This window comes from Colletotrichum destructivum, chromosome 10 (assembly GCF_034447905.1).
Source record: "Colletotrichum destructivum chromosome 10, complete sequence".
Lineage (NCBI taxonomy): Eukaryota > Fungi > Ascomycota > Sordariomycetes > Glomerellales > Glomerellaceae > Colletotrichum > Colletotrichum destructivum.
Genome location: NC_085905.1, coordinates 824,677 through 836,909, shown reverse-complemented (window position 1 = coordinate 836,909; position 12,233 = coordinate 824,677). Strand labels below are relative to the sequence as shown.

The window sequence follows — 12,233 nt, the reverse complement described above, 5'->3', positions numbered from 1 at the left end:
CATCCTGGGCCGGGCAGGCGTGACTGGGCAAGGACCACGGCTACCAGGCTGCGGCAGGCACAGACTCCACTGCTGCAGTGTCCGTCAGTGGATGCCTCAGTGGACCCACGACTGATAGGTACGTATCTGACCTGCCCTGTGATGTGTTCGAATGCGCTCAATCGTAGCCTGCCCATTGGCCCAGACCGTACCCCCAGCATGTTAGCGGGGAGAGTCCAGGGGCCCTCCTCCACTGAAGGGATGCTGAGCTTTTTCCTATCTTATCAAGTAACCTTAGATAAGCAGTGGTGTGCGTATCGGCGGCCGGCGCATCGTTCCTCCATCGCCTCCTAAATGGCAATCTGGCTCTTCCTTCTATAGCGGGAGCTTGACCCGAAATTTTGGGGGACCTGTTGGTGACAACGCGGCGCTCAATTTAACACATCTCCCTACAACCCATCGACCTCTCGAATCTTCCACACGCCCGACCTGCACGTCTTAAACACCGTCGTCGCGCCTTTCTTTAATCGACATTGCGATTTACTGTTCCACCGCGGCCCATTGGGATTTCATTTGCGACTTTCATCCAGCCACCCACAACCCCCTTTCCCTTCTCGATACCCACGTGCTTCTATCCACAATGTCCGACCAGGTCAAGGAGATCCTCGAGGTTCCCTCCGAGTTCGCCCAGGAAGGCCTCCAGTTTATGAAGCGGTGCACCAAGCGTACGTGTCGAGTTATCGTTGTTGACAAAGTCCTTCAAGTACTAACATGTCATTGTAGCCGACAAGGTCGAGTTCCTGAAGCTCTGCCAGGCCGTCGGTGTTGGTTTCCTCATCATGGGCGCTGTCGGCTACATTGTCAAGCTGATCCACATCCCCGTCAACAACATCCTCGTCGGAGGCGCATAAACGCACAGTCTTTTATACGACAGAAGCATCGAGATCACGGGCCGGCTTCTCGAGCACATTGCACGTCGGCGCGGTCGACCAACATGATGATTTTACACGCAAGAATGGGTCTCAAAAAAGCATTGCGCGGGCAAATTGCAAAAACGTGACAGCAACACATGGGAGACGCTGCGCGGAAGTGGTGGGAGATACCCCGAGACCAGTGGCTCCATCGATCATGTACCATTGCCAAAAGAGGGGTTGACATGTGTGGTGTGTGTGTATGGAAGATGTACAAATAATCGAAATAATCATCCCACGTCTCTCCCCACGAGTGAATCCGCCTGCGAGAATGCCTACAACTGGAAGCCCTCTCCGACTGGGCGCAGTTTCTCGTCCACGCTGCGGCCCATTGGAGGTTCTGCCTCATCTTCGTCGGCTTCGTTGTATGAATGAAGTGTACAGGTTCCATGAGCCATGTTGAAGCCGTTCCAAGCAGATGCTGAGCAGTGTTAGCGGCCGCAGCAATTCGTAGGCAAAAGCGTCAACTTACCAACGAGGACCGGTGCGTTGGGGTGCCAGCTGACGTCACGCACGCAGGTATTCCACCCAGGGAAGTCATTGCCATGATATATACGATACCTCCGCTCCAGGGGCCTCGAGTTCTTGGTCGTCTTTCTCACATCAATGGTGCCAGCCAACGTGGCGTCCAAGTTCCATATATAAACCTTGCCGTCCTGGCTGCCAGAGTACACGTATCGCGAGTTCGTGCTCGAAGGAGGCGAAAAGTGACAACGGATCAGCGTGCGCATCACGCGGTGTCCACGGAATGTGACGAGGGAGTTATCGTTGGGGTGCGGGAACCAGTCTTCGTCTCTGTATGTTCCCCATCGATAATCAAAATCACTATTGCTGGTCAATCGTGTGGGGTTGACTTCGTCGAACTTGGATGAAGACATGACCATCCTGAGGTCCCATAGCTTCATGGTCTGGTCCTTCCCGTTGCTAAGGATATAGCGGCCGTCGCCTTTGCTGTCGATGTATGTCAGACCTTCGACGTGGCCCACGAAAGCACCCGCCGGCCGCCCATCTCCCATGCTACGCCGATCCCAGACCTTGATAGTGGCATCGTCCGAGCCAGAGTAGAGGATGTGCGGTGAGGACTTGTCTGCGAAACACACGGCGTTCACGTCGTTCTCGTGACCGACGACGTTATGCAACACGGTGCGCGACTCAATGTCGTAAACGACGATCGACTGCATGTTGGTGCCCGCCACGAGCTCCCGACCGTCGCCGGAGAACCGGACAGACCAGATTCCGAACGAATGCCTCGAGCGCCACCCGGCGTGCTGCGTTCCCGAACTTCGCTCTGCGAGATCCAAGGTGTATGGGTCTCCCGTGTCGTTCGGGTCCGTGGGCGCCAGACACACGTTGCTTTGGATCGATGTGTAAGCGAGCCAGCGGTTGTCGGGGCTGAGAGACGCATCTGTCAATGTCCACTGTCCCCAAGGGTAGTTGACCGTTTTGTAGTATTTCCAGTTGTACGGATTTGACGTGTCGTACATACGGACCTTGAAATCGTGACCGCAGGCGTAGAAGAAGTTGCCGTCATCGGAGAACTGACCCGAGTATACAGGGTCGTCGTAATGTATGATCATCTCAGCGTTGGTCGAGGGTATCATGCCCTGGGCCATCAGGTCTTGATTCTGTTTTCGGTCCCTTCTATCGCCCAAGCCAAGTTCGCGATCGAGAATCCTCCGCGCCAACTGTTTCTTTTTGGTGACGCGCTGTTCATTTACGCCGAAGGCACCTGAGTGCATCAGTTTCGTGCCCTCGTCGCTTGGCACCTTGGGGAAGCGACTGGGTTCTCTGGGGCGAGGCCGTCTTCGTCTTCTTCCCCAAGCGATGTCTTCGTCGTCATCTTCGTCGTCTTCATCGTTGACGGTGTGGCGTAAGGTCACTTCGCCGCTCTGAATTAAGCCTAACAACTGAGCCCGCGTGAGAAAACCCGTGCCATTTCCTGCAGCACCGGCTACATCTGGGGTTAGCACCAAGGCCGGATGAGCAGAGACCGTTGCGGCACAACGTACAGATCAGGGCCATTATCCTCGCGATGGTGGTCTCTGATGCCGCGCCTTCCTCGTCTTCGTCTTCGTCCTCGTCGCCAGCACCCATGAACACCTCGACTTCGACACCGCGATCGCCACCATCATCGGCATCTATAATTGGTAAGCTACACGGCTCTCGGCCTTCGGGAAACGATCGGCAGTACCGTGAAACTCGTCATCGTCCTCTCCGTCATCTTCATCTGGCTCGTCTTCAAAGTCAGGATCGTAAATATCGTCGTCGTCAATGTCCTCAGCGTCAAACTGGTATGCCCCGGCGGGACCCATAGACGGCGACCTTGAAGTTCTGGTTCCCTCAGAGTCGACCATTTCGACTTTGTGTTCACACGGAAAGTTCGGATTGATGCTTAGTGATACAACGGAGCTCGGATATGAGACTGCCGACGTGTGGTGGAGGACTGATCGGAGGGGCGTCTGTGGCAGTCTTCCTACAGCTGGGTTACTTCCGTGACGTTCAGGAAGAGCAACGGATTGATAGGAGCGAGCAGCAACTACGGCGAAGAGGAGTGTTCAGTTTATGTTTCATGAAAGAAGCGGTCGTTCGTGACGACATCCATTCAGTCCCGGGGGTAAGTGGGGGGGTGTCTTTGGGGCCGGGCCGGCGGAGATAAGATAACAGCTGGTGTAAGCTCCGGGAACCATCATTTGCCCCAATAGGGAGGTACCTAGGTAGCTGGAGCTCTCTCTTCGCCGCAGTACGTACCTTTGCAAGCTCAAATGAACCATTTGAGCCAAGCAGATGCTCAGCGCCGTAAGCAAATCCGGGGTCGCTTGAATGCAACCTGGTCTCCGGCGATAGACGGTGAACTGTGTTATGGCAACGTATCAACATTACGGATATCTACCAACAAACGCCAAGTTTGCGTGCTTCGACCTCAATCTAAAGATTGAGGCATGATGTGATGCATCTGCCGCTGTCTGTTCCTTCTTTCAATCCGAAGGTATCCCAGCGCGCCAAGCCACCTCCTAAAGAAGGGGGAAAGTCTAAGCCATTATCCGAGTCAAGCACCGTCCTCTACTTAGGCACCTATGAAGGTAGCCCATACGCGGCCGCCAAGCGAAAACATTCTAGGGGTTCACAACGCTGCACGCTGCACCTGTGAAATCGCCTCCTGTGGGGCGAATCAAGGGATTCTGGAACATGGGGGCCACCGCGGCGCGTCCTCTTAGCTACGGATCCTGCCAACGCTTACCCCGTGGCCATGCAGCAAAAAGATACGTAACGAATTTGGAAAGCCGACCCCCCCGTGGCTGAGCAGTCGCAACGCCAGAGTGTACCTCTACCTACCTACCTAAGGTACAACACACCACCTAACCCAGTACCTAAGATCAGAAACCAACACCTTTTTTTTCTTTCCTTTCCTTTCCCCCCCTAGTAATCAGCAGAAAGAACATCGCCAGACCTCACTCTCATTAAAAAAAAAAAACCCACCATTGCCCTGGTCGCCGACGCCCCGTAGCCCAATCGAGTCACCATGAGGCTACGCACTCGACACTCCCCTCTGTTCCTCCTCCTCATCCCGTCCCTCGTCGCGGGTCTCAGCATCGAAACCAAGGACAAGAATGGTGCCAAAGCTGTGGTTTCCACCGACAAGTCGGTCGATTCGGCCGCTGGCTCCGGTGTCAAGACCAGATTTGGCACCGACCATGCGCCTGTCGACGGAAAGGACGGTATGCCTCACGAGGGCCCCTTCGTCGACCAGGACAGAGACGCCAAAAAGGAGGCCGCCGACACGGACACCAACAAGAAGGAACTGCCGCCCTTGAAGGGACGCCCATTAGACCCTACCGTCGTCGATGGCAAGAAGATTCCCGAGACCAACGATGGTGTTATGAACGACAAGACACGCCAGAAGCCCAAGGAGGGCACTACGGGCACCGAGGGAGGAGTCAGCGAGAAGGACAAGGCGCGAAAGGCGGCCGAGGGGAGAACAGGCGAAAAGCCCGACAACAAGCCCGCGGCGCCCAAGGAGCAGCCTCCTCTACCTCACAGCGAGCATGAGAAGCTTTTGAACGATAAGGATGCCGCCACCAAAGACAAGGAGCACGACCATGATCACCACACTGCCGACGAGATCGCGGGTCTCGAGGTGAGTTGCGCGAGAGCCAGTCCTTTTGTCTGGTTCCGTTCGTATCATGCTGACATGTCGATAGAAACCTGCAGGCCTCCCGGACAAGCTCGACGACAAGCCTCATCCTCTCCCCAACTCGGCGCACAAGGACCACCTGGACTTGCCTAAGTCCAAGGGCAAGTCATCCTCGGGTCTCGACGACACTGAGGGCGTCATCCAGCCCTTCCATTCTTTCGTTCTGTCCTTGACCATGATTCTCGTCTCCGAGGTTGGCGACAAGACGTTCCTTGTTGCTGCGCTCATGGCGATGAAGCATGACCGGATGGTTGTCTTCTCTGCTGCCTTTGGCGCGCTCTTGGTCATGACCGTTTTATCTGCCGTCCTCGGCCACGCGGTGCCTACTCTGATTCCCAAGCGCGTGACTAGCTTCCTCGCCGCCGGTCTTTTCTTCGTGTTCGGCGCAAAGCTGCTTCGCGAAGGTCTGGGCATGGACCCCAACGAGGGTGTCACGGCCGAGCTGCACGAGGTTGAGCGAGAGCTGGCCGAGAAGGAGAAGGCGGGCAAGCGTCGCGGCTCCGCCGTCTCCCCCTACGCCTTGGAGATGGGTCTGAACGGCAGCAGGAAGTCTAGGTCTAAGAGCCGCTTCCCCTCGCCCCCGCGCTCTCCCTCTCAGTCCCCGCCCCGCAGCCCTTCTCCTGGTTCGAGTGGCATCAGGGGCTCTCTGCAGGGCCTGAACAACTTGCTCGGCCTCCTCCTGAGCCCCGCGTGGGTGCAGACGTTTGTCATGACCTTCCTCGGCGAATGGGGCGACCGCAGCCAGATTGCCACGATCGCCATGGCCGCTGGTCAGGACTACTGGTGGGTCATCCTGGGAGCCATGGTCGGCCACTGTATTTGTACCGGCGCCGCTGTCATTGGCGGTCGTGCCATCGCAGGACGCGTTAGCCTCAAAGTTGGTAAGTCAAACAACGTTCGTCCCTGCTGCGAAATGCTTGCTAAGTCCGCCTACAGTCACCGTCGGTGGTGCCGTTGCCTTCCTCGTATTCGGCTTCATCTACTTCTTCGAGGCTTTCTATGCGTGATAGAGGAGGCTGACGCCCAAGGTGTCAAGTTCCTATAAGATTTCGCATTTGTATAGAATACGCCCTTTTCACACGGCGCTTCTCGTCCCGCGGTGATACGTGGCACACGGAGCACTCGACATTCGCTACCAACCTTTTTTATTATTATTAATCAGAGGCCTCGGTTGTTTCCTTCCGCATCTCGAGGGGGAAGGGGTATGGCCATTTGGCTGAAGAATGCTACACGAGGTGGAATGCATATCTACTTCCCTATTGTCTGAGCACACATGCGAGATTTACGGTAAAAGGAGGGGCGGGGAAGATCAATCTCTTTTGAAAACCCCGGCTGGCAAAGCGTTCTTTTGCGATAAGAAAGTGAAGAAAAAAAAGAAAGAGAGCATGGTAAAGGTCTATTCATGTATAATAGGAAAGTCTCTGGCCGGGTACGCTGGAAGGGGCATGGATTTGGGAGTTCAATGGAATGAAATCTTTGGTGGTTTGATTTGTGTCTGGGACCTGATACACCAGATGACTAGGTGTTTCCCAACCTGGTTTGTTCGTAAGTTGATGGTAGGTCTCTGAAATCTTTGAACCGTTCGTGATGGCTTCGTCTCGTAGCAGCAATTGGGCTTGGATTGGCAATCCAGCATCCTGTCATTTTTCTAGATTAGCACAACTCATCCTGACCGAGCACTGGTCTCTTGATTGGCCCGGCGTTTCAAACAGGAGAGTGAGTGGTCTATTGTTGACTATGTTGGCCATCGAGTGGCCTTGGGCTAGAGCCATAGTGTAGTGGTAGTTGGAGGAATCCGTCCAACTTTTGGTCAGCAAAATGAGAAATATCTGCCGTCAACGGATGAGCCGATGGCGTCCCCCCCCCCACCTTTTTCTCTGTCGTAATGATCTGGGAGTCCTCATCTCCCATGACTCAAATAACCCCCTCTCCCTTAGGTATTTCTAGACACAGGTTTTCACCTTCCCACCCCTTGAATGCTTTCGAGAACCAAGATTCCAGAGGCAGTCTTCTTCCGGGGACCGACGTCGGCGACGAACCTCCCGCACGTCGCGGCCCTCGTCAAGGAACGGCGGGAAACGCGCCCTAGCCCGCGGCTCTGCGAGCGATGCCAGGACTGGGACGTCCCCGAATTCGCCGCCGGCTTCGGCGCCAAGGCGCATCACTACGTCTGTCTACGGGACATCCTGCGGAACACGCACCGGTGTCTGGTCTGCGATGCCATTGCAACGGCAACCCAAACCCGCCGGCGGGAGAGTGAGTGGCTGAGTGGGAGCCCAGATACATGGGTCTATGTGACCGTTCAGGGGCCTTTCTTTCTCGATTCGGGAACCAAGAGTAATCAGGAGCTTCGACTGGACTTTTCCGTGCCGGATGAGGTTTCCGTCAGACTGTTCCTCGAGTTGACCTTAAGCGTCGTGGCGAACACCCCGTCGTCGTCGTCGTCGGCGGCAGAACAACAACCCTTTGCGATCACGCCCCAGTATCGGCTCAGGTACTTCAAGAACGAGCCTCGTCGCCTGCATGCTGTTGAAGATTGGGAGGTGGACTTCTTTGATGCCCAGATCCTGAAAGGATGGATCGACGGCTGTGGGATCCTCCACGGCGCGAGATGTGTCGGGGAGTACACGTCTATCTGTAAGCAACGAGCTGCTATGTCTCCTTCGCCGGCCAAGTCTGCGGAAGCACTAAACCAAGATTTACTCAGACAACTTGCCGTCGGGGTTTCGCATCATCGACATCGTGGACATGAATGTTGTCCAGCCTTCGACACCCGTACGCTTCGTCGCTCTGAGTTACATGTGGGAATCCTCCGAGGACGCAGGACGCGCACAGCTCGAGAAAGCCAACGCCCGGGACCTGGAGAGCCCTGGCGGCCTCGCATCTGTCACCCTGCCCCCCATCATCTCGGACACCATATCCCTCTGCAGGGACCTCGGCGAGAGATATCTATGGGTCGACCGGCTCTGCATCGTCCAGGACGACGAGTACTCGAAGCCCAACCAGATCGATGGCATGGACCGGATCTACCAGTCCGCCTCCTTCTCCATCATGGCGGCGCTGGACGACCGTCAGGGACACGGGTTTCCCGGATACGCTGGGAACCCCAGGCGGCCGAGGGCGTCGTTATGGGGCCCGGCGCGCAGCCGCAACGTCGGGCGGGGAATCGATCCGAACGGGATGCAGACCGTTGTCGACGCCTCGCTGTGGAATCGGAGGGGGTGGACTTTCCAGGAGAGGCTTCTGTCCAAACGGCGGCTATTCATCACCGAGTACCAGGTCATGTTCGAGTGCTGCCGCGGACAAGCCGCCGAGGAGCTTACGTGGGCTCGGTGGCCCTCGCGAGCGGGAGACGCGGTCGACGGGGCAGAAGAGGCCTTGGAGTCTCACGAAGAGGACATCGAAGGCGGAGGACCAGGAACGGACTCCGAAGAAGCGCGAGAAAACGCAGTCGATCCCGCGGCGGCAGCGGCGAAAGAGAAGGACGAGCGGATGCCTCGGATCCCGGGCTTCTACCGCCGCCCTCTCTACCACCGAGACGCCACCATCAAGCTGCGGGACCACGTCGCGCTGGCCAACTACTGCGCTTGGGTCGAGGACTACACCTCTCGTCGGCTCTCCCGCAGCGGCGACATGCTCAATGCCTTCGCGGGCGTCGGCAACGCCGTCAGGAAGGCCATGCGCACCGAGACGCTCTTCGGGCTGCCGGAGGTGTACCTCCCGCAGGCCCTCATGTGGAGCCATACCGGTCCGGCGGCACGGAGGGACGACGACGACGACGGCGACGACCATAGTGGTGGTGTGCTGGGGGTTCCCAGCTGGAGTTGGGCGGCGTGGACGGCGGAGGACGGGAGTGCGGCGGGTTACAGATGGGCGCACGGCGACGCGAGGCTCGTGGACACGAAGCTCGTGAGGATCGCCACGCTGGTATGGTTTCACATGCGGGATCCTCCGGCGTCTGCGACAACGGCGGCGGCTGCGACAACGAAAGGGTCCGGGGACGGGCGGGTCGGTAAACTGCGCAGGCTGCGCGTGAAGGAGCGGTGGCTGGGCACGGAGATGGGGATGGCCAGGATCCACGGGCCGGAGAAGCTGCCTCCGCTGCAGCGGAAGATGGGCGGAGGAAAAGTCAAGGTCTCGGCCGAGACGGACGAGAAGCACACCGAGATGTGGCGGGCGTGTCCGCACAGCCCGTGGGCGGCGCTCGCGCACGCGGAGCTCGACCCCGGGGCCGTGGCCGTCACGGGGAACTTCCCTGGCGCGCTGGTGTTCAACACGACCGTTGCTTCTCTGAGGGTCAGACGGGGCCGGGGAGCTCGAGGATCCCGCGGGACGGGGTCTGGAGACGCCGAGATTCTGGACCTGACGGGGCGGCTGGTCGGGCACCTCGATGGAGCGGTCCCTACGATGGTCGCTGGACGGAAGGGGGCTCGGGACCGGGGGAGGGCGGTCGTCGACTTCATCGTCATCAGCGCGTCGCTGGACGGCGGGCTGAGCGAGCGGAACGAGTGGGCCTTCATCGGAGGGCAGTTCCACGAGATGTGGCGGTTCAACGTCATGCTTGTGGAGCGGCTGCCGTGCAAGCCGTTCGTCGCAAGAAGGCTCGGCGTGGGATACGTACGGGTGAGCCAGTGGAGGGAGTGTAGCCCGCGGTGGGAGACTGTCGTTCTTATCTGACCGGCGGGGGGGAGGAGTAAGTTCTTGTTTTAGCCGACCTCGTGTCCTTACACATGCTCCATTAGTATGAAGCTTCAGTCGGTCTATGTGTTCGTGCTATTACTTCTACTCATTGTGATGTCCTCTATCGATGCGGTTCTATGATTATTACCCCAGATACATGTATAGGTGTATGTACAGTAATCAAACCTTCTAGGAGCATCTTGGAAACCCGTGATACGCCCCCATCCCCCCTCTCTTGACGCTGCTCACGACACGGCAGCCTTCTTCTCGTTCTTCTCCTTGCGCTCGCTGAACCTGTCTCCAAACAGGTCAAAGTGTGGACGCATCACGACGGTGTACTTGACCAGCTCCTCCATACAGTCCACTAGGCGGTCCCGGTTGGAGCTGGGAATCATCCTGCCCTCGGGGGTGAACTGGGTGTAGGCCATGGGCACGGAGCTCTGGTTCGGCACGACGAACATCCTCATCCACCGGCCCAGCAGGCGCAGCGTGTTGACGGCGTTGAAGCTCTGCGAGCCGCCCGAGACCTGGGCGACGCACAGCGTGCGGCCCTGCGTGGGCCTCACGGACCCCTGCGACAGCGGGATCCAGTCGATCTGCGTCTTGAACAGGCCGGTGACGGCGCCGTGCTGCTCGGCGCTGACCCAGAACTGGCCGTCGCTCCACCGGCTCAGCGCGCGGAGCTCCTGCACCTTTGGGTGGTCGTGGCTGACGTCGTCCTTGAGGGGCAGGCCGGCCGGGTCGAAGATGCGCACGTCGCAGCCTAGGCGGTGCAAGACGCGGGCGCCCTCAAGGGCGAGGAGGTTGCTGTAGGAGCGGGCGCGCAGGCTGCCGTAGAGCACGAGGATGCGGAGGCGCGGCAGGCCGCGCGAGAGGACCTCGCGGTCGACGAGGGCGAGGGCGGTCGAGAGCTCGAGGCTCGAGACCCAGTCGTCCGAGTCGGGAGCGTCGGCGGCCGGGATGAAGGGGCGGTAGCGGGCGCGGGTCTCGGCGTCATCGTCCTCGGCGGCGATGGCGTGGTTGCGGCCGAGGTAGGCCTCGTCGGGCTGGATCTCGACGGCGGGCCGGGCGGCGTAGGTGTTATTGATGTCTCCGTGGCTGTTCATCTTGGTGGATGAAGTGATCGGGTGAAGTGGTTTGTTCAGTCGAGCGGTGTGTATCGACCGAGTTCCAAAGATTGAGGCCTTTGGGGAGTGTCTCCGGTTGAGATGGTTGGGGCGGGAGGAAGTGGAAACGGTGGTGGAGGCAGAGAATATGTTCAGGGGGCAACAGGAGAACAGAGGACGGTGACTCTGAGCCTGGACGGAAGAGATGATGAACTTGTGCATATTCCAACACAACGCAATCTTTCTCTAAAACCAACCCCCATAGTATTGCTTGGTATATAAAGGAACTCTGTCCCTCGACGGAAGACGGACATACGGCCAAAGCCGATGGCGTAAAAGCCCGGGAGCAACTTGTGGAACCCGACAAAAGTAGCCAATCATGAGCATCTGGTGACATGCCACCGTGCGACCTGTTTTGGCGGAGATCCAGCGCGCGCTCAGTCATGTTCTGTTACGGGGGGGCAAATTGTCCACTTGGAGCGGGAATCCGTTCTTTATCTAATGTCGGAAACGTCGGTCTCTTGATGAACCCCGTTGGCAAGCCTACTTCTTGGGACTGGCAGACAAGTCGGTATCTGTCAGCTGTGTAGGCAGATGGCTGGAAAATAATGATAATAATAACAGTTGTCAATGTTTACACACTCTCCAAAAGCAAAAGGTGAGAGAGGGGGCAAGAAGTTAAGAGAAAAAGAAACAACGCATGTATTCAATCAGTGTAAATGGGGAGATGGGATATCACGAATTTACGCTGTTCGAACCCATGGCTTTTAGGGGTTGGAGGAAAAAAACGTAGAGCAGATTTAAACTGCCAGCTTCTCTATGGTTGAACCTTGCGTGCCCTTGGGCAGGAAAATTACCAGAGTTTGGAATTATATACTTTAGTCACGCTGAGGCCAACCCCCTACGTCATGTGCCTAAGATGGTGGTTGCAAGGTCCCTTGGGACACCCTTTTGGTGCCCCTCGAAGAGGCCTCTTTTGACTTTGAGCTGAAAGAGAAGAAAACCTTCCTCTTTGATGACCTTGTCACTCTGTAACACGCCCCTTGATACCTAGGTAAATCAAAGTCACAATCACTAACAACTCCCTTGTGACGGTCCAAGTAGGAGAGCGCGATTATCTGCTTATAGAGAATAATTGTCGCTATTCCTGTAGGCATTTAGAAGCAAATCTCCTCCCTTGACAGTAACCTAGGTTACAGAGGGGAAGAATGACGATGTAGTTCCATACCTATAAGTGACAAAGCAAGTATGGCTGAGAAGAATGACAAGCCGGTGAAGGTTCTAGGCTCCAGCTCCAAGAAGTGA

The 12,233-nt window shown here is 57.2% G+C and overlaps 5 protein-coding genes across 5 annotated transcripts; 3 read left to right on the top strand and 2 right to left on the bottom strand.

Annotated features, from left to right (window-relative positions):
• Positions 1-414: 414 nt before the first annotated feature.
• On the top strand, positions 415-1,119 carry CDEST_14547 (Putative protein translocase complex, SecE/Sec61-gamma subunit). Its single transcript, XM_062930703.1, has 2 exons — positions 415-704; positions 763-1,119. Exons 1-2 carry the CDS (start codon positions 620-622, stop codon positions 888-890), a joined length of 213 nt encoding a protein of 70 aa, XP_062786754.1. The 5' UTR covers positions 415-619; the 3' UTR covers positions 891-1,119.
• A 1-nt stretch (position 1,120) lies between these two features.
• Positions 1,121-3,530, bottom strand: CDEST_14546 (Putative WD40/YVTN repeat-like-containing domain superfamily). The gene is made up of 4 exons (XM_062930702.1): positions 3,142-3,530; positions 2,960-3,088; positions 1,423-2,901; positions 1,121-1,371 (listed from the first exon to the last, which is right to left on the bottom strand). The coding sequence occupies exons 1-4, from the start codon at positions 3,302-3,304 to the stop codon at positions 1,226-1,228; spliced, it is 1,917 nt and encodes a 638-aa protein (XP_062786753.1). The 5' UTR covers positions 3,305-3,530; the 3' UTR covers positions 1,121-1,225.
• A 770-nt stretch (positions 3,531-4,300) lies between these two features.
• On the top strand, positions 4,301-6,794 carry CDEST_14545 (Putative Gdt1 family protein). Its single transcript, XM_062930701.1, has 3 exons — positions 4,301-5,085; positions 5,150-6,023; positions 6,079-6,794. The coding sequence occupies exons 1-3, from the start codon at positions 4,471-4,473 to the stop codon at positions 6,147-6,149; spliced, it is 1,560 nt and encodes a 519-aa protein (XP_062786752.1). The 5' UTR covers positions 4,301-4,470; the 3' UTR covers positions 6,150-6,794.
• A 280-nt stretch (positions 6,795-7,074) lies between these two features.
• On the top strand, positions 7,075-10,064 carry CDEST_14544 (Putative heterokaryon incompatibility). Its single transcript, XM_062930700.1, has 2 exons — positions 7,075-7,779; positions 7,850-10,064. The coding sequence occupies exons 1-2, from the start codon at positions 7,119-7,121 to the stop codon at positions 9,817-9,819; spliced, it is 2,631 nt and encodes an 876-aa protein (XP_062786751.1). The 5' UTR covers positions 7,075-7,118; the 3' UTR covers positions 9,820-10,064.
• A 3-nt stretch (positions 10,065-10,067) lies between these two features.
• Positions 10,068-10,928, bottom strand: CDEST_14543 (Putative Flavoprotein-like superfamily; the record flags this gene model as incomplete). The annotated part of the gene is made up of 1 exon (XM_062930699.1): positions 10,068-10,928. One exon carries the CDS (start codon positions 10,926-10,928, stop codon positions 10,068-10,070), a length of 861 nt encoding a protein of 286 aa, XP_062786750.1.
• Positions 10,929-12,233: the final 1,305 nt, after the last annotated feature.

What these genes read in the sequence shown, in the direction of transcription:
- CDEST_14547 (XM_062930703.1), top strand. Translation starts at nt 620, where the DNA reads ATGTCCGACCAGGTCAAGGAGATCCTCGAGGTTCCCTCCGAGTTCGCC. An exon ending in TATGAAGCGGTGCACCAAGC is followed by an intron (nt 705 to 762) that starts GTACGTGTCGAG and finishes ATGTCATTGTAG; the next exon opens with CCGACAAGGTCGAGTTCCTG.
- CDEST_14546 (XM_062930702.1), bottom strand. Translation starts at nt 3,304, where the DNA reads ATGGTCGACTCTGAGGGAACCAGAACTTCAAGGTCGCCGTCTATGGGT. An exon ending in GAGGATAATGGCCCTGATCT is followed by an intron (nt 2,902 to 2,959) that starts GTACGTTGTGCC and finishes CCCCAGATGTAG; the next exon opens with CCGGTGCTGCAGGAAATGGC. An exon ending in CAACGCACCGGTCCTCGTTG is followed by an intron (nt 1,372 to 1,422) that starts GTAAGTTGACGC and finishes AACACTGCTCAG; the next exon opens with CATCTGCTTGGAACGGCTTC.
- CDEST_14544 (XM_062930700.1), top strand. Translation starts at nt 7,119, where the DNA reads ATGCTTTCGAGAACCAAGATTCCAGAGGCAGTCTTCTTCCGGGGACCG. An exon ending in CGGGGAGTACACGTCTATCT is followed by an intron (nt 7,780 to 7,849) that starts GTAAGCAACGAG and finishes AGATTTACTCAG; the next exon opens with ACAACTTGCCGTCGGGGTTT.
- CDEST_14545 (XM_062930701.1), top strand. Translation starts at nt 4,471, where the DNA reads ATGAGGCTACGCACTCGACACTCCCCTCTGTTCCTCCTCCTCATCCCG. An exon ending in ACGAGATCGCGGGTCTCGAG is followed by an intron (nt 5,086 to 5,149) that starts GTGAGTTGCGCG and finishes ACATGTCGATAG; the next exon opens with AAACCTGCAGGCCTCCCGGA. An exon ending in ACGCGTTAGCCTCAAAGTTG is followed by an intron (nt 6,024 to 6,078) that starts GTAAGTCAAACA and finishes GTCCGCCTACAG; the next exon opens with TCACCGTCGGTGGTGCCGTT.